Source organism: Periplaneta americana, chromosome 5, assembly GCF_040183065.1.
Source record: "Periplaneta americana isolate PAMFEO1 chromosome 5, P.americana_PAMFEO1_priV1, whole genome shotgun sequence".
Classification (NCBI taxonomy): Eukaryota; Metazoa; Arthropoda; class Insecta; order Blattodea; family Blattidae; genus Periplaneta; species Periplaneta americana.
Genome location: NC_091121.1, coordinates 126,069,300 through 126,090,251, shown reverse-complemented (window position 1 = coordinate 126,090,251; position 20,952 = coordinate 126,069,300). Strand labels below are relative to the sequence as shown.

Sequence of the window (20,952 nt, the reverse complement as noted above, 5' to 3'; positions counted from 1 at the left end):
GGGCACTATAAAACTCTTTGAATACCTTTCAATTCCCATGAAACACAAATATTAATAATTATTTTTACTTTTCTCCTAAAGAAACAAAATAGGCATTTGCCCTAGAATCCGATATCATCACCACAATCTAATATATACAGTCATACAACTCCATACTATAAAATATGCCAACGTTTGACAGCTGATGTGACAATAGCGCTCAAGCTGCTAGCAAGTTAAAGGTTTGCAGAGCATAGGGTGACCAGATCACCGACATGAAAAAGAGAACAGTAGGGTAGGAAAATGAGGACATTGTAAAAAAAAAGAGGACATGCCCAAATGGGACCATCAAGGAAAATGTATAACAAAGACCTAAAGTTTAGTAATTTTGAAGTATATTAATAACAGTAATAAACATGAATTAAATATTTTGAACATTACACAAATTAAGATATTAGCAATCAAAAGAGTCTGATTTTAATTTTGCATTTCTACATTTTATTTTCCTTCTATTGCTTGATGTAAGGCTTCTGAATGTCTCTTACCTTCTATAAAGTGGCCTACTTATTCATACATATTATCATCTATGAGCGAAGTTCTATAAGTAGATGAAAACAAAACACTGCATTGTTACTGGCATCTGTAGACACAGCAAAGCAAGATGTTCCACTCAGTTTTATTACAGTATCATTAATTGCATGTGGTACAAGTACATTGTTCACTATGCGCTCAGTTTTAGTTCTAGCTGAAGAAACTTTCCCAGCCATTTCTGAATCAAAATATATTGCCCAGTTTAATTGAGGTGCTTAGTCCATCGATCTGTTAGATGAATGATCCCGAACTGTATGAAAAGTTACGACCCTTCTTCAGCTGAAAAACAATTTGTTAGTGCTGATGTCGACTGAGACAAGCTGCTCAATCTTCTGCGAACTTTTGCAACCTCGTACACTTTTCTTGTGTTTCTTTGAAGAGATATGACTATCCAAGTTAATAAACTTCATTGTCTGAACTGTAGTTTACATCCCTGTATTCTTGCCAAAGTTAAATATATGGGTACCGGTAACATAGTTTAAATAAGGTCAAATTTTGCATCTACTAGAAAACAAGTAGAGATTTATGCTTGGCCCTCCTGAAATTTCCCAATTTAATATCGTCTGCATGACTTCTTAAAACATCGTGCATGCACACTCTCAGGAATGAGGACTTGGAAAAATGTTTAATGTCATACCGTAAAGCGGGGTGACTTTGAACGCCGAGGTGACTTTGAACAGTAATTTAGCGCGCTTCTAAATTAAATGCTGTACCCTATTGCGAAAAAACTGAACTAATTTATTGACAACTTAAACAGTTTTTTCGCAATTGGCTACAGCATTTAATTTAGAAAGGAGCTAAATTACTGTTCAAAGTCACCTCAGCATTCAAAGTCACCCCACTTTGCGGTATTGTGTACTTTATTCAATTTATTAACATATATAACCAAACAATATATGATGCTACCTGAACTTCATGAGCATCTTGGCAATTAAATCATTTAAACTTGAAATATAAACTTACACAATGCTTGCTTACCATGATTCACTACAGATACGAATGTTACTGCTGGGCAGAGTCTACATTCTGCCCGAATTCATTATGTTCAAGTTTAAAACTTGGATATTTGTTCTTCAGTGCTTCATTAAATTTGCATCTCCTGGTAGGCATTTTGTTACAGAAATGTCTCACTCAAAATAATAGCAACTGCAACATTAACATAAACAGAACAATGCCACATGCTTCAAGCCAAAGCGCCATCCACCAAAAGAACCAGAAGAACAGAGGTCACAACTTAGAAGGTCGGTAGCTTAACATAAGAGAACAGGAAAGGGAACAACTAAGAATTAATAATAATAAATAAATGTGTGTACACATGTAGTGAACGAACAACGAACGAATGACAAAACAAATTTTCGCTGTTTGAAGCAACATACAAATAACATCAAATGGGCAGAGAACATTCACATTCACTGGTTAACCACAATAATGACAGACGAAGATTTATTAGGCCTATAGCAAATGCAGCAGTTATTATAGGTAGTCTAACAAATTAAAGTTGAAAAATAAAAGGCAATAGTGATAGATGCCACTATACGAAAGTTCCAAGTAGTATAGAAAAGAGGCATTGACTTGTTTATGATTTATGTTAAGTTCAGTGGGATAATTTTAAAACTTCTGTCAAATTCCAGCAACAGACTTTGAAATATACTAGCAGGAAACAAATGGGGATGCTCTAGGAATACTTTGAACACTACATACAAAATGTTTATACAGCCAGTGCTGACATAATGCAGAGAGATTTTAATTACTTTACCTTTCATAAGCGAAATAGAACATATTCAAAACCAAGCTCTCAGGCTCATTACTGGTGGAATCAAAACAACTCCAATAGATTCTGTGAGATTCCTCACTAATATTAACAGTATCAAAATGACAATAGAAGAAAAAGCACTGATTCATTATGAAAAACTTATCAGATTACCAGGAAACAATTGGAATTCATACACTCCTCTCTGTAGATTGAAAACTCAAAAAAGTTTCGTATCCGTGGTTCAAGAATTAAAACAGAAAATCAATATCCCGAATTTAAAAGAAAACTTACAAATTAAACCAAACCCTTTAACTCTATTAAATATAGAATATAATCTAAATTTAGCAGAAGAAATACTGAAATCAGAAGTAAACACTGAAATACTGAAACAATTTTCTTTAGGGACAATTAATATTAGGTACCCTCCACAAAACTGGCTTCATTTATACACCGACGGATCCTTGATCTCCAGAGAACAAGGTGCCGGTGCAGGTGTTACGTGCTGTCTCTTCTCACTTTATAGATCTCTTGGATATGGAACAACAAGTTCTGATGGTGAAATCATTGCAATAAGTGAATGTCTCAGGAATCTTCTATGCCACATCAATAAATTTAGGAATGCAGTTATATTGTCAGACTCCAAAGCAGCTATTCTATCAATAGTCTCTAAACACACACCTTCATCTCAAACAGCAGAAATAACTAAAATGCTCTCTCAATTATTATCACTCAATAAAAGAATTGTATTCCAATGGATACCATCCCATTGTGGAGTCCTGGGAAACGAGAATGTGGATGCTTTAGCAAAGAAGGGCAGCACTGCTACTTACAGACCTGTTACTAAATCTACGTATTATTCTGTGAAGAGATTTATTAAATCTACATACTGAGACTTCCAACAAACAAAATTTGATAACACAATCCCAAGGGAAAAAATGGAACTCTCTGCATCAAAATCCATAGTTAATTCCCGATTTACCACGAAAATCGTCTGTAGCTGCATTTAGATTGGCAACAGGCCATGATTGTTTGGCTAAACACCTGCATAGAATTGGAATATATCAGTCCCCTAACTGTCCATTGTGCAACTCAAACCAAGAAATGGATTCGGAACACCTCAAAATCTGTGCTTCATTGGCTGGTCATGATAATATCTTTGAAAAATATTGGAGTGCAAGAGGTCAAATGACTTTATTGTCAAACGCCTGGCATTAGAAAACAACAACAACACTACTTTGAAATTTTACTATGCAAAATATACCAAGAATTTGCAAGAAAGACAAAGACTGGCAAGAAGCAATACATGTTCATGAAAGACTACAGTCCTGCTCAAACCTCCTGACATATCGCGAACGCCAGCAACATGCGAGCACGACATTGTCACAAATACTCTCTTCGTCTCTGTCTCTCAGCGACAGTAGTTTTAAAATTGTGGAGTGCGACCCTTTACCCGAGATTGATTTGATAGGGAGATTCAGAAGGCTTCTTAATAATAATAATAATAATAGCAATATTAGTAGCAGTAGTAGTAGTAGTGGTAGTGGTAGCTGCTGTGGCAGCAGCAGTATGAAAACAATCTTATCACAAAAATATTTTCATAATAAACACGACACGAGTATGATTTCTTATGTTTATGTACATACCTGTGGAGTAACGGTTAGCGCGTCTCACCACAAAACTCGGGCCCGGGTTCGAATTCCAATTGGGTGAAGTTACCTCGAGGTTTTTTCTGGGGTTTTCCCTCAACCCAAAATGAGAAAATGCTGGGTAACTATCGGTGCTGGACACCAGACTCATTTCACAGGCATTATCACCTTCATTTCATTCAGAGGCTAAATAACTTGAGATGTTGATACAGTGTCGTAAAATAACTCACTAAAAACAATGGCTGCATCGTTGCTTACAAGATTATACAAGCTGGCGCATAGCATGATCAAGAGTGGGACTCGTAGCGTCATTACAATTTCTGCCGCTAGATTCGCCTCTCAGTTCTATTAAATGATGAATAGTTCCATTACTAAGCATTGTGTATCGTGAAAATCCTTTGATTAATTTTGCATTACTGATCAAATACGAAGATTATGAACATGTCAAGCATATTACAGTCTTAGTTGAGATTTATTGATGACTTGTTAAATAACAATATTCAGATTTTTCATTGTGATTTAATGGAATTTACAATTTTGTTTCCCGAAAGTCTGGATTTGTTCAATTAATGATTTTGCTTTCAAACTACATTCTTCATCTGGTTCATTTACTTTGGCAAGTTGATTTTTTTCGGTTCCGTGTTTTTCTTTCAGAATTCGTTCCCTCTAATTCGATTTAGGTAATTGCTGAAAGTGAACTACCGGTGTCTTCTACTTTCAAATATTATTATTATTATTATTATTATTATTATTATTATTATTATTATTATTATTATTATTATTATTATTATTATTATTTATAAAACAGTTATATTACCGGTTGAGGGATGAAGTTACAGGAGAATGGAGAAAGTTACACAACGCAGAACTGCATGCCTTGTATTCTTCACCTAACTTAAGTTAATTAGGAACATTAAATCCAGACGTTTGAGATGGGCAGGGCATGTAGCATGTATGGGCAAATCTAGAAATGAATATAGAGTGTTAGTTGGAATGCCAGAGGGAAAAAGACCTTTGGGGAGGCCGAAAAGTAGATGGGAGGATAATATAAAAACGGATTTGGGAGAGGTGGGATATGATGATAGAGACTGGATTAATCTTGCACAGGATAGGGACCGATGGCAGGCTTATGTGAGGGTGACAATGAACCTGCGGGTTCCTTAAAAGCCATTTGTAAGTAATTATCATCATCATCATCATCAAACTAATATAGTTCTTAGTTTGTCTTGTCTTAAGACAATCATTAGCGTTATTCAATACTCTAGAGGAAAAGAATGTGATTAAAAATCGTTTGTAATGGAGAAATATTCTACGATATTGGTTAATTATTACTGCTGAATATTGACACATATACGATTTGCATTATTTGGGATACAACATTTGCAGCAATGCGATTTTAATGTTGTGCGTGCCGAGTATAGTGTAATATACTCCCCTCATCCTCCAAGCCAAATAAAATATTATTACGACATTACGAGTAATAAATAAATAATAATTACTACAATTATTCGTTCTGGTAAGGTACAACTATCACAATATGGTGTACTGAAGATTTTTCTTTATGCTTTTATCAAATTGACATGTCATGAGTGACGACAGAAAACACCTCAGGAGAGTGAGATGCAGACATTACTAAAAGAGAAATGGGGATCGGGGAGAGCAGATGTGCATGTGCCTTTGGGCGCAAAATTTTAAGAAGAAACGTCCCTGAGAATCCTGATATATTTGTTTATATTTTGCGAAATCGTCAAATGCGGAAACCATTTATAATCACATATATTGCAGACTGACTTCCTAATTTAATTTAATTCTAACTTATAATTTAAAAACTGAATAAGTTCGAGGGAAAAATTGTTCCGGAGCCGGGTATCGAACCCGGGACCTTTGGTTTAACGTATCAACGCTCTACCACTGAGCTACTCGGGAACTCTAACCAACACCGATCCAATTTTTCCCTCTATATCCACAGACCTCAAAGTGGGCTGACAACCGTCAAGCAACCAACTTCGAGTGCACACTAACTCCGTGTGACTTAAATTGTGGTTTTCTGTTAACGAACAGTGACGTGTATTATGCAAATCAAGATTTCAGGTATAACTCCCTGTAAAGTTGATTCGAATAATTTCGAGGGAAAAATTGTTCCGGAGCCGGGTATCGAACCCGGGACCTTTGGTTTAATGTACCAACGCTCTACCACTGAGCTACTCGGGAACTCTAACCGACACCGATCCAAAAAAAAAAAATTGGATCGGTGTCGGTTAGAGTTCCTGAGTAGCTCAGTGGTAGAGCGTTGGTACGTTAAACCAAAGGTCCCGGGTTCGATACCCGGCTCCGGAACAATTTTTCCCTCGAAATTATTCAAATCAACTTTACAGGGAGTTATACCTGAAATCTTGATTTGCAATTTAAAAACTATTTACACACTACAGCACTTGCTATTACTGTCCACTACAGATTAATCACCAGGCCTATTGGATATTAATTTCACCACTACAACGTGTGCAAGAAAAATCGCACAGTTGTACTTACTATGCGTTGTGACTGCCGTTTTCACTAGTAAAAATCATAACACTTGAACGTCAATATATTTTTAAAAAAAGAAAGGGAAAAGTTAGGCCCACTTACAGATGATTAAATTATGAATTCAGGGAAATGGAAGATAATACAGTACCTTAATTCACTGGAACATTATTATTATTATTATTATTATTATTATTATTATTATTATTATTATTATTATTATTATTATTATTATTAATAAATAAACGTGAAAATGGTAGACTATATGTTCATGTAAAATGTATTAAGTTTCTTTCATTATTTCCGGAAAGGTATGGTGTAGGAATTGAACAGCAGGAACATAGTGCCTTACTTTATAATATGTAATATCTTTTAATATCAAGAATGACAGCCATTTATTTTAATATAATGGAGACATAGAAGTTTTGAAATTGCGTCTAATAACCATAAAATATTGTACGAAGTATTTAATAAGCAACAGTGAGTCCTTTAATTGTCCCAAATGTCAGTGTCATTTAAGTGTTCTGCTACGAATATCTAGAACTGAACAGTGCTCCAAGCGACAGAAGTAGCATTACGTGGGAACCATATTTCATGCTCTATGCGTCAGCTTGTATAATCTCGTAAGCAACATACTGCATACTAGTCGGATAAGGAAGGAGAATCATCTCATGAGTTGCAAGGTTGTACATCATCCCTCATATGAGGATGAAGACGATTTTGCATAGAACATAGAACCAACAAAATGATGCACACTTTGCATAACTTAGTCTATATTCATATAAAATTCTCCAGTTCCTAAAACTGTATAGTTTGTATTTAAAATTTGGAAGTGATGTGTTAAGAAATATCTTGAGTTTTTAACTACAGTTTAGCGTTTTTTTAAGCTTGTGCAGCAATAAATGAAATTCTGAGTTGGCAATACTGATTACACTCTATTTCAGGTATTTGTTCATTATTTTTCACACTTAACAAATGCAACATTTTTATTTTTCACATTTAACAAATGCAGTATTTTGATGCCACTCTTAACTCTTTCTTTAATCATTTATACAGTATTTGTTTCATAAGGGTTAGAAATCTTTGCTTATTATCAGCTGTGTATTAGTGTGTCATCAATATCATCAGCTATTTAATCCAACCTTGTTGAAATAACATAAATCCTTTCTCTCTGCTCACTTGGGAGCATTCGGCACTGTTCAGAAATGACAGCTGACAGGTTACCTCAAACAAGTAAATAGAATTGAATTGTATTGTTGGTTATGATACCATGCCTTCCAATTCATTCAGACCATGAATCGATTCATACAATTCTTTATAATTAGTTATTAGAATGAATGATTCGTTAACAAATCGACCCAACACTATTGTGAATGATTGGGTAGCTGAACGACTGCATTCTTGTACGAGTACAGCACACCACACTGTGAATTTAACCCTGGCTATGATATGGATGATGATATGTGAATTAATGATGGTGAAATGAATCCGAGATCGAACACTGAAAGTTGCCCAGCAATTCTGCTTCAGTTAGTAGTTTAGAGGGGAACAATATGTTTTTTGGGCAGATCTTATCGCTTGTCATACTTCACACTATTTCCTCAGAGATTAACAATTTTCCATACCGTAAATCGGAGTAAACTCGACTGCTGACGTAAACTTGATAATAAAAAAGGAGATTTAACCCATATGAATTGCACTGAATATATTTTTAAAGTTCACTTTTCTTCCATTTCGTAAGTACTAGGATTTTTTATTATTTCAAGTCACAAATAGAGATGATATAGTTTTTAATGGTAAGTTTACCAATTTGCAATACATTTCCAATTTCCACACTTGTCTACTTTTAATTTATACTACTAATATGATACATTTACATGCATATACTGCTATAATATGACGTATCTGCAAATAAATGAATACACAATTTTTATGAAGAAATTTTAATTTCAATTAACAAGGAAATTATACTTTTATTGGAGCTATAAAATCAACACCAGTCTCATAACGACTCTTTCATTATGTTTTCAGATAGCAAAATCAGAGCAACACGGCATAAATAAATAAACATAAGAAAACACCATCTGAACCATGCTATTGAAATTAATGGCACTACTCATACAAAGTCCACCGAAGTATCAAATCAGTTAATGAATATTTTTCAAATATTTTTATTGTCATTATGCTCAATTTGTGTGCATTCTTTTAGGTGTAAGGTTGGTGTTGGGGGATTCCACAGAAGTTTATTCCTCTCAGCATTCATAAACATAGGCCTACACTCTTCAAAATGAAGTGAACACGTGTGATATTATTGTAGTCTTACAAATAAAAATAATCTACACTTTTATCCATTAAATCTAATCTTTTAAAACTGATCGGTCATTTTCTACTCTTGAAAGGAAAAAATATAGCACGAGACCTAAGGTGGACAAGTAAATGTTACTTTAAAAATAATATTACACTGATTGTACGTTTTTTTTCCACATATATTTAAACTATTCTTTCTGACATATGAATAGGTAACTGATTTATTAATAAGTGTTTTATAGAACACAATACTACCATGTTGGTTATGATTATGAGTTATGACTTTATGACCTCTCTTGGTCTTTAGGGAATCTGAATAACTACAGATTCGGAGATTTTAATTTGTCACTGCAATTTACAGCACTATATACATTTTCTTTATTCAAAGACATTATTAAAACGTTATTAACTTCCCACGTGCTGGCATTAGCAATTGTATGACCTATTACTTTAACTTGCTAGCTATTTGAGTGCTACTGTCGCATCAGCTGTCAAGTATTGGCAGGAAGAATGTTGAAGTTGTGCGACTGTATATGTTAGACTGTGTAGCCTACTTCACTATCAGCCTGATTGAAATGATCCAGTGTATAGAGTATTGATACTTTACAAGCTTTTTTATTTAAAAAAATATATCACAAACATTCACAATATCTTCCGCAAGAACTGTGTAATCTACGTGCCTTCAATTAGCTTCATTTGACTTTAATTTGACCCTCTGATGTTATAAGCTTTCCTTTATGTTCTCTATAAAGCTGTTATGTTATTTCTCAAAAGTAGTTACATTTGATATTAAAAGCTGTTAGAACATTTTTAAGTATAGATTTAAATATGTGTAAATATATGTTTAGTTGAGCTTAAAATAATTTTATTATACACAGGTTACTCCAGGATCTGAAGGCACTGTAACAACACTAGAATTACGTTTAGTACCAACTCTGTGCCTGAAAAATGTGGATGTTGAAGGTGATAGTGATGGATTGTATGAGAAACGACAGTGTCCTGAGAATACATCAAATAGACGATTAATTTGTTCTGTGACAAGCTGGGATCGTCCATGGCTCGATGATACCCTATATTCAGAGCCAGTTTGTCGTCAAGATCGTCAGAATGTTGGAACTGATCACGTTGAGCATACAAGTGAAACTGTAAAAGCGGTAAGGCATAATTTATGACATTGTTGGTTTGTTGGTTGGTTGGTTGGTTTCTAGCTAATGCTGAGCAGTTGACAATGATGTCACTCACTCTCTTGCTATCGGTATTTAGCAGGAAGACTGGCAAAACTGAGTAAGAATTGGACACTGAAGAATTTGAATGATCCACATCTTCGTTAAGATTACAGAAAGGGTATGTAGGAGATTCTGTAATACCAATTCTGTCTAAATGTTTATTGAGATTATCATATCCTTTAAGTAATTTGATTGTTGTCACCACAGATTTTTCCGGAAGTTATTAAATTATATGTACTGCATGATATCTCCTATTTTTTCCATTTGCATTTTATTTGTTTATTGAAGTGTTACATCGTGATATTAACGAAGGTAGTCCATCCAACCCATGTTTGTAAGTGCTGACAAAATGGCCCCAGGAATGAAAAGCTTGGTTGTCCTGGATTTACTGGATTTTCAAACCTGGTATTAAATATTAGGCATGAAAAGTGAGGTTCACCTGGACTTCTGCCTACGCTTACCAATAGCTTGCAGCCTGTGACAGTCAATTTTTCACATCACAGCTGATTCTTCAAAATAGATAAGTCATATGATGCAAGTGACAATGAGTAGTGCTTGAAAAAAATGCAAACGTCAACCTGGGACATTATCAGCACTTGCTTGAACTTTCAAGTAACACTCAGAATAGTTGTTTTTTTCTACAAAAAAAAAAAAAAAATTAATTCATACGCTTTCATTATACTTAAGAGAATAAAATATCGAGTGGCGGCTCGTGGGTATTGAATCCTGAAGGGCTGCATACTAAAATATATTATAAACCATGCAACTTTAAAGATAACTTTTGAATCACTTTCTTATTAAAGTCTGATATGTCGTTCAACTTAGTGTTTCAATGGACAACATAGCTAATGCAGTCGGTTTCTCTTCTCTCATTGTATTTCTAAGATAGGATTTTACTCTTTTCAAACACGAGAAGCAAAGTTCTGGTTTCACTTGTATATTTCACTAAATTGAGGAATATTCCTTAATTGTCAGACCCTATCTTTTCATTATCCCTCGTAATTCTAGCTCGTTGGTTCCACAAAACTTGATACAGTCTATAATTCTAGACAACACTTTTCATATGTTCTTTATGTAGTAAAGGTGTTCCCTTTACATGCCATAAAGACACTTAGGGGGCATGGAGGTAGAGCCCCATGCTTTCTTAACCTCGGTACTAGAATGAGGTGGTGTGGTTGGCACCACACTCTGACTGCCTTTTATCCCTGGAATTTTACTCAATTTTATAGGAGATAAGATTCAAATTGCGCTGTATTTCTATTACCAATCGGTACACAGTTTCACATGCACACACCATAGATAGTGAAATGGTGATGACTATATTTGTTACAATATTTATCTGTATAAAAGCAATGCAGTTTTCATACACCATTCTTTTTTCCCTATCAACATCATTAGCTTAATCATCTTTGGTATTTTCGTATCTTACTGTAGGATCAAGAATATAGGCCTCATGGGATCCTTCCTTAAATGCCATATTGTTAACAAAAAGGTTGGTTCTTGTCTCATTAATTGTGTGAACTTCGTCAAAACATTCATTACCATTGTGACAAGTTGGTTAATATGTTTTTAAAAATTTGTTCATTTGTTGAATATAATTCTCTAAAGCCAGCTTGATTAGGTGGGAATAGATTATTATATTTCAGGAACTAATTTAATCTCCATGTAATTATCTTTTTCATAATTATGGCTGCCACAGTCAGTCGAAAGTCGGAAAAAAATATTATCTACTTTATTGCTTTTCAAAATTATTATTATTATTATTATTATTATTATTGTTATTATTGTTATTGTTATTATGTTATTATTATTATTATTATTATTATTATTATTATTATTATTATTATTATTATACATGCAATTCTTCCTTTGAGGTACAATAGCACGTATAGTTGTATTCAAAGAGAGATTATAAAGGATAATTAATCGTGGTTTTGCTTGTTTGTCAAGATGTTTAGAAATTTAACAGTTATAGTCTGGATCTGGAGATTTTTTGGATCTTAGGTTATTAATAGCAGTGTCAGAAAGATGTTTTTGGGTGATTTTTTCATTATGTGTGTTGTGTGTAAAGGTCATTCTCACAAAGTGGTATAATTCAGATACTGTACCATATTTCGTGAAATTAAACTTCGATGAATCATACACACACACACACACACACACACACACACACACACACACACACACACACACACACACACACACACACATATATATATTTTTTTTAATGTCCTATTACTATTGTTTACTTCTACTGAAAATGGGCAAGCTGAAATTTCACTCAATAATAACAGAACTTATTTGAAACAGAATCAAGGATTTCATCATTTTGGTCACTTTTTTAAAAAACTAAGAAAAATGTAAAACCAATAATAGATGGATTCAATGTGTTACGATCTGACATTCAGAATACATTTTTCTGTTAAAAAACTGTGTTTAAAATATGTGATACATTTAATAAATTAATAAATATGTAATACATTGGAGGTTATGTTAATTTAGAAAATGCATTTCAGAAACAAAATTTGTGTCCGATAGTGAATGTAATATTTTATGTTATGATCTGACAAATGCAAACTCGTTTTACAGTTGACCATGTACTTTTCTCAATTTCTCTAAAAGTTCAGCCCGAAAATGATTAAAAAATTCCAGTTACAGAAGAAGGTTTTAGCTCTCATAGGCCTATACAAAAACACAAATTTATTTAAACTTATTATTATGATAAATGAGTTGTGGTGAAAAAAGTAATGCTCATGATCCGACATATTATTGTTACGTTCCGACATCTCTGAATTTTATATAGGTGGCTATTATTATTTAGCTGCGTTACTCAAAAAATAAACTAATACAGTAAAATTTCTCATAACTGACACCCAATTAACCGGCAGTACCAAAACAACGGCACTTTTGACTGGGCCAAAAAAAAAAAATGTTTAAATCTGCCACATTGCCACATTTTGGACTGTCAGTTTTGCCACATTACGAAGTTCGCACGAACTTTCGTTTTCAGTGAATATTCGAACCTAAAATTAATGTAGTATTATTTGTGTTGTGTGATGTTTTAATAAAGAAAATGCACACAATTTTTATGTTTATTTAGTTATGTTCGGACTGTTAGTGTTGCCACATTAGAAGTTCGCACATTCTGTAGAACCAAACAAAAAAAAAATCTTCATGTATACCGGTATATGTAGATGAATACAGATAGTTATAGGAAGACCTCTAAAGGATTGTAGATATAATTAATTTAGTTATGATCATTAGCGGACATCACTTCAAAGGAATGCCTGTGACACAGCCACAATACACATCCTAAGAATGAGTCAGTTCTCGATGACAACTTGCTGCAAGTAGTGCTGAATAAGCATCAATCACCATCTTTGTCCGCAGATGAACACAGTTTCTTTTGTTCACATCAGGATCAACTTTAGTTTACATAAGTATTTTTTTTTATTATTCGTTCATGTTGTAATAACATGTACATTCTCCACAGCAAAAATACTTTAATTTTTTGTACTTTAATAATTTTTAATTTTCTTATTATTTATGAAGTTGATAAGTATTTAAACATTATTTAGCATTTACTGTTTTAACACAATATTCTGAAAATACATAAATATACAAAATATTTGTGTGTAATGCTAAATATTTTATTTATATTAGGTTTACATTGCATTATATTACATTTGTGAAATCGTTCAAGTTGTGAAATATTATAAATGATGATATTGAGTAAAAAATAGACCCTATTTGTAATGACTAGAAATCACATTATTTTATTTATTTATATTTTTTTAAGATTTCCTATAATGAAAAACATGTGAATGAAGGAGAAAGTTATTTGGGACAGGACCATACACCAAGCAGGTTCTGAGGGGTGTAACAGTTGAGGTAGTGAAGGAGGAGTTCGCCAAATCCACCCATTTTTTCTGCCTCTAGTATAGTATTAAAATTAAATTTTATATTACAATGTGATGATTGTTCTAGTCAGATCACTTGAAAGAGAGAGGAATAATGCTAATAACATAAATATTTGATGTTATACATAGACACAGAGAATCACTAATAAACAGTGATGACTGTTACAGGTTCAGGAAGACAATTTAAATGCTATGATGAATGACCAAATTGAACCTGTAAAAGAAGACACATTATTACCAACTGTGGAACATCATTCCATTCCAGTAGTTGAAGAACTGGAGCCTGTTGTGGAGCAGATAATTCCTAATGTTGAAGAATCACACACTCCAGTAGTGGAAGAGTCTTTTGTAATTAGTCATACATACTGCACTGGCTGTCTAACTGATCTTGATGTTAATAACTCATTATTACAGAAGTATGTAGATCAAGCTATCGCCATGATTGATCAGAGTTCAAATGGAAAATATTTACACAAGGCAACTAAAATTTCAAAGGCACAAAAGCAGGTATGATATTCACATTACATTACTGTATAAAGCTATCTTTGTTAAACTTTTAATAAATGTAATAATTGATAAAGTGAGTGAAAGTTCTGCATAATAAATCATAAGGAACAAAGTAATACAAACTTAGGTGTTTAATATGGTGAAGAATCATTAGAACGGAGAAAAATTCTCTCCGGCAGCTTTACATGCTGGCGCTTTATCCACTAAGCCACACCGGATTCAAGTTTCATTCTCGGATTGGATCCCTCTCAATTTAAGTTCTACCTACTGTGGTACCCTTTGTTGGCCTACCCTCGTTATCATGTCACAGTATGTGTAACAGAAGACACAATGACCAACCACAAGTACTGAGGTGCACTGATTACGAATGACTATGTGGCTGGGGTCTGACAGAACATGGTGCCATCTTGAATCACAAAGTGATTACTTACGTTTTATCATATGACTATGATGTATCGAAGTATGGATGTAGAATTTCAGTGCAGTGATTCTGTGTTTTCTTATTGTGAAGAATCAGTGGAAAGGAGAAAAATTCTCTCTGACACCAGGACTCGAACTCAGGTTTCCGCTTTATGTGCTGGCACTTTATCCATTAAGACACACCGGATTCAAGTTCTGATGTCAGATTGAATCCCTCTCAATTTAAGTTCTACCGACTACCCTACTCCATTATCTCCTGGCCTTGTTGCCTCTTAAGTGGTGCCTTTTTGGTATCACTTGTGAGGTTCAGACCTGTCTTCAGAAAGTTGACTAAACAACAACTACTGTGTTCACACCAATTATTCACCATATGGAAACACAGAATTATTGTCTTCGAAATATGTATGGTAAGACTTTCCTGTGTTAAATTTCAATGTACCTCATTTACATCTTTCGACATATTTATGGGTCATCTTCAGAACTGGTCGTTGTTGGTCTTGGCACCTCTTGTTCTGTTTCCTGTGAGGGTGCGTTCGTGTGGTATAGTGTAGAGTCAAAGAGTGTGTGTGTTTTGAAGTTGAGTTGTGTGTTGAGAATTTCGTTGGGGTGTGTTTTTGTGTGTCTGTATATTTCATATTGTTCTAGTGTGTTTAGTTTCTGGCTTTTTGGGTTGGATGTGTAGTATTTCCATGTCTGTGTTGATGTCTCTGTGGGTGTGGTTAGCATTTGTGATGTGTTCTGCATATGTGGAGGTGTTTTGTAATTTTGTTATGGCTGTGATGTGTTCTTTGTAACGTGTTTGAAATGATCTGCCTGTCTGTCCTATGTAGAAGTTGTTGCAGGTGTTACATTTGAGTTTGTATACGCCTGTATGATTGTATTTGTTTGTTTGTTTGTGTTGTTTGTGTGTTGAAATGTTTTTGTAGAGTGTTATTTGTTCTGTATGCGATGTTGTAATATAATTTCTTGAATGAGATTGCAATTTTGTGTGTGTTTTTGTTTTCGTATGTTAGTGTGATGTATTTTTTGTGTTCTTATGTTTGTGTTGTATTCTTATGTTTTTTGTGATTATGTTTTGTCTTATGTATTATGTTGTCTATTATGTTGGAGTTGTATCCATTTTCTTGTGCAGGTATTTGATTATGTTTAGCTCTTCGTTGTAATTTTGTTGGTTCATTGGTATGTTGAGTAGTCTGTGTACCATTGTTCGGAATGCAGCTTGTTTGTGTTGTGTGGGGTGGTTGGATGTGTTGTGTATGTGTGTTGTTGTTGTGGGTTTTCACACACATTCAAAGTATACAGAAAACCCACAACTACAACACACATACACAACACATCCAACCACCCCACACAACACAAACAAGCTGCATTCCGAACAATGATACGCAGACTACTCAATATACCAATGAACCAACAAGATTACAACGAAGAGCTAAACACAATCAAATACATAGCACAAGAAAACGGATACAATCCAACATAATAGACAACGTAATACGTAAGACAAAACATAATCACAAAAAACATAAGAATATAACACAAACACAATAACACAAAAAATACATCACACTAACATACGAAAACAAAAACACATACAAAATTGCAACCTCATTCAAGAAATTAAATTACAACATCGCATACAGAACAAATAACACTCTACGAAAATATCTCAACACACAAACAACACAAACAAACAAATAAATACAACCACACAGGCGTATACAAACTCAAATGTAACACCCGCAACAACTACATAGGACAGACAGGCAGATCATTTCAAACACGTTACAAAGAACACATCACAGCCATAACAAAATTACAAAACACCTCCACATATGCAGAACACATCACAAATGCTAACCACACCCATAGAGACATCAACATAGACATGGAAATACTACACATCCAACCAAAAAGCCAGAAACTAAACACACTAGAACAATATGAAATATACAGACACACAAAAACACACCCCAACGAAATTCTTAACACACAACTCAACTTCAAAACACACACACTCTTTGACTCTACACTATACCACACGGACACACCCTCACAGGAAACAGAACAAAAGGCGCCAAGACCAACAACGACCAGTTCTGAAGATGACCCATAAATATGTGGAAACATGTAAATGAGGTACGTTGAAATTTAACACAGGAAAGTCTTACCATACATATTCCGAAGTGATACAGTGTTAAAAGTTGTGTAATGAAGACGTAGAATTATTGTATTGAAACTCCATATGTACTTCGGTACATCATAGTAATTAGCTGTTTAATATCTGAAGCAAAAGTGGTCATAATATTATGTAATATAAAAGAATGTTATAATTGATATATTTTGTTTATTTTCGTTTATTCAAATTATTCTTTTACTTTCCTACAGGTGGTAAATGGTGTCAAATATATATTTCACATAGAAGTGGTAGAAACTTCATGTTTGAAGGGTCTGATTGAAAATAATCCCTCCTGTGAACCAAATATGGATAGTGTGAAGACATGTGTGGTTGAGTTCTTGGAAAAACCGTGGTTAAATTCTAATCGTGAAATTATTAGCAATAACTGTACAGAATATAATAATGATCTTGAAAATGAGATTGAACCACATTTTACACCTGATATTCACGCAGGACGTCGAGAGATTTATGATTATCTTGATGCATTGGATGAACCGGAACCAATTAATGACAGAATTTCACCTTCTTATGGAAGGGATAGTTTATATTTACCTGAAAATGAACCAGAAAACCAGCCTACTGAAAGTGATGCAGAGGAAATTGAAATAAATATGCCTGAAGAAATAGAAAAAAACACCGATAAAATGAAACTTGAGGGTGATTCTAAAGGTTTCGAAGACTCTGAACATAATTCCAATCAGAAATCACATGATACTTCATCTGAAAATGAGAGAAATTCTCATGAGGATGAAGACAACAGTTCAGAAGAAAGAGTGGGCAGAGTCTCAATGTATGTTACAGGAGAGGACCGTAACAGAAGAGAAACTATTCAGTCTAATTTCGGAAGTCTGAAGGAAATTGATGAATCAGAGAAAGGGATGGTAAAAAATCTTGCAGAAATTGCAATTAACACTCTTGATGAGATTGATGAGGATGATACAAAGCGTGTGATAATAGATATTCTGAGTGCAAAAAAACAGGTAAGAATTGATTTTTATATTGCATTGGAATTGTGTTTTTAGGCTTTTATGGTGAATATGATCAAAAATAGACTTTTGTGTATTCCACAATGTCCTGGAACTTAACATGTCCAACACTTCAGAGCTACATACAGGTTCCATAATCAGGGCAGATAGGTTGACCAGATTGGTTCCTGCTCTGTTGGGCTCGTTACATCTGGCTACTCTGTGTAGTTTCGAAATGTTGGAAATGTTGAGTTCCAGGACATAGTACTTTTAGAATACCCAAAATTCTATTTCTGCATTAAATTTGTTATTTCGTTTGTATGATTATTGTTCCAAAATTATTTATCTCTTGTTTTGCAAAGGTGATTGTGTGGGAGACATTGCTTTCCAAGTGACTCTTGTAGTTAGAGAATTATGATACTGAAACATGACTGCATGATAATATAAATAGTTTGCACTAAAAAATTAAACATGTTTCATTTTTTATAGATAGTGAATGGTGTGTTATACCACTTGCTACTCAGAGTGGGAACAACTTCATGTAGTGAGAATGGAGAAAGCAAGCCAGATTGTCTAAAAGATCATGTATCACCAGTAAAAATTTGTAAAGTGGAGTTACATCGCTCATTTGCTGATAACTCTCAAATGGATGCGAAAGTAAGTAAAACATCAATTTTTGTGCATTTACATGGTCTAAGAAGATATATAGTGAGGATCACTTAAGTGTAGTTCCTAAAAGTCTAATTTGACCATCTCTTTAGTGATGCCAACTAATACGAAATATCACCAAAGAGGATAAAATCACAATGCTACTTACTGAAATAATAATAATAACAATAATAGTGCTATAATATTACCAATAACAATGTCTTCTTATTTACTACATCTCATCTTTATGTTGTGAGGAGTTTTCTAAATGGTTCAATAATGTATGATATAGTATATTTTCCTCGCATATTATGTTAGTAATTAGGATTAATGTAATCTAATATTAAAATTTATTTTGTCTAGCAACATGAAATTCATTGCTTTGACTGAACAGTTTACGATTCACGAGACTTGACCTAAAAATTTATTTAGCTTGATCATGTGAAATGATTAGTACAAATTCCGAAAATAGAATACCACTTTGAAATGTGTAGCCTATTTAAAATACTTACAAGCGTCTTCTTTCTTGGAGAAGTCGCTACCATGCTATTTCCTCTGTTGGATATTTTAATAAAAATCTAAACACGAAAGAAATTAAAATGTGAAATATATTTCTGTCCATGTTTCATACTGAATAGGTCTATAGGATCATTCCATAGTGACATACGTAACATTTTTTAAGTATCTAACTATGATCTTCGCAAGATATTTCGTCGTTAAGATAGCAAAACCTCGTATCTCAAAAATTGACGATTTCGAGCTCTGAGTTTCATGATGCTAAACAACACGTGCCGCACAAGATGCAAGAACCCGCATCTCAATATGTTGAATAATAGCAGCACAATGTAGATGTATCAAAACCTTGTATCTCGCGATGTTTATACTTTAAGGTGTTAAAACTCGTATCTCAACATACATGTTTATCGCACAACAATTGGCCATTCTATGCTCCAGTTTTAAGATTCCATAACTCGTATCTCATCATTCCAATTTACCGCGTTATGATTTGCCGCGCTTTTCTGTTATTGCGTTATTGAATTTATTCATGGAAGTTGATAGAACTGTTTAGTAATCGAAAATCTATTAAAACTATTAATTTTGTGTCCATCATATATATTATGCGAAAGCGAATTAATCTCTGAAGTGAACAACAGCAGCTAGTTACACATTAGAGATGGTAAGTAAATAAATCACTTGAAATACTAATTCGGAATCTGTTAGCAAAGTAAGGTTAGTTATCCTAAGAAACACTATCCACGTTATTATTTACACTCATTAATTATATAATCAGCACATTACAGTTTGTAGGTAAATTATTTCTAAAGTAAGACTAAAGTGTCTGAATTACAAATAAAACCCAAAGTATTGTACTTTCAAAATGTAAAGTTGTATATCTGGATATCAAAAATTCTACTTATTTCAGGATAAGGATTTACAACCAAACACACGTTATCAATCAAGAGGGAGAAATGTTCTTGAAATGACACTGCAATTAACTGAAGAATTATCCACAACAGTGAAATCTCCAGTATTGTCGCCTCTGTTGCCAATGCTGCCGATACTACCACCAGGACCACCTCCATCATTATCACCACCACCAGAACCAACAGCAGCAGCAGCAGCACCACCACCACCACCACCACCACCACCACCACCACCACCACCGACAACAAAAATAGGTACAAAGGATTATAATACTTCAGAGCCAGATGGTAATGAGCCAGATGGTAATGAGCCAGATAGAAGGTAGCGATTTTGAAGACTCGAGCTCAAGTTTTGAGCCTAGCAGTGACACTATGTCTGAAGAATCAGATGTTGATGATCCAGCGCCCAGAAGAAAAAGGAGGAAGAAAATTAGTTATACAAGATCGAAGAATACCACAAGTAAGGAAACTGATCACAAAAGAGACCATAATCTAGGAGAAAATGACAGTCATAAAGAACAGGAACTTGTAAATGTTACAGAAGGAGTTGTGAAAATTAAAAAAACGTGCTCAAAAAGGAAAAGCAGACCCCACACTGTGGAAAAGAAATAAAACAAAAAATTTTAGAATGAAAGGTGAAGAATATAAGAGCCTTAGTAAAAAAAAAGGAAGGCAAAATAGAAATAACAAGAGAGCCTCGTCAAATTGGACCGCGGTGCTCATCCCAATTGTGTTTAAGATCAAAAAACAAAAGAAAGTGCTCTTCCATAACTGAAGAGAACCGAACTGAAATATTTAAATTTTTCTGGTCACACATGAATTGGGATCAAAGAAAAAATTATGTTGCTACTCTGGTAAACAGGAAAG

General features: G+C 34.0%; 1 protein-coding gene and 1 non-coding gene across 11 annotated transcripts in view; one reads left to right on the top strand and one right to left on the bottom strand.

Moving 5' to 3' along the window:
* LOC138700159 (uncharacterized) overlaps nt 1-20,952 on the top strand; it is a 356,318-nt gene that overhangs the window by 19,088 nt on the left and 316,278 nt on the right. For all 10 annotated transcript variants that reach the window (XR_011332264.1, XR_011332263.1, XM_069826557.1 and 7 more), the window contains exons 4-7: nt 9,675-9,950; nt 14,111-14,449; nt 17,258-18,028; nt 18,503-18,670. Coding sequence is in view for 8 of the 10 variants with exons in the window: in XM_069826557.1 (XP_069682658.1) it covers nt 9,675-9,950; nt 14,111-14,449; nt 17,258-18,028; nt 18,503-18,670 (1,554 nt within the window). In the remaining 2 variants the exon portion in view is untranslated. The remainder of the gene's footprint in view (nt 1-9,674; nt 9,951-14,110; nt 14,450-17,257; nt 18,029-18,502; nt 18,671-20,952) is intronic.
* TRNAN-AUU (transfer RNA asparagine (anticodon AUU)) lies at nt 6,109-6,180 on the bottom strand. The gene has a single exon. It is a non-coding gene; the product is annotated as a tRNA-Asn (tRNA).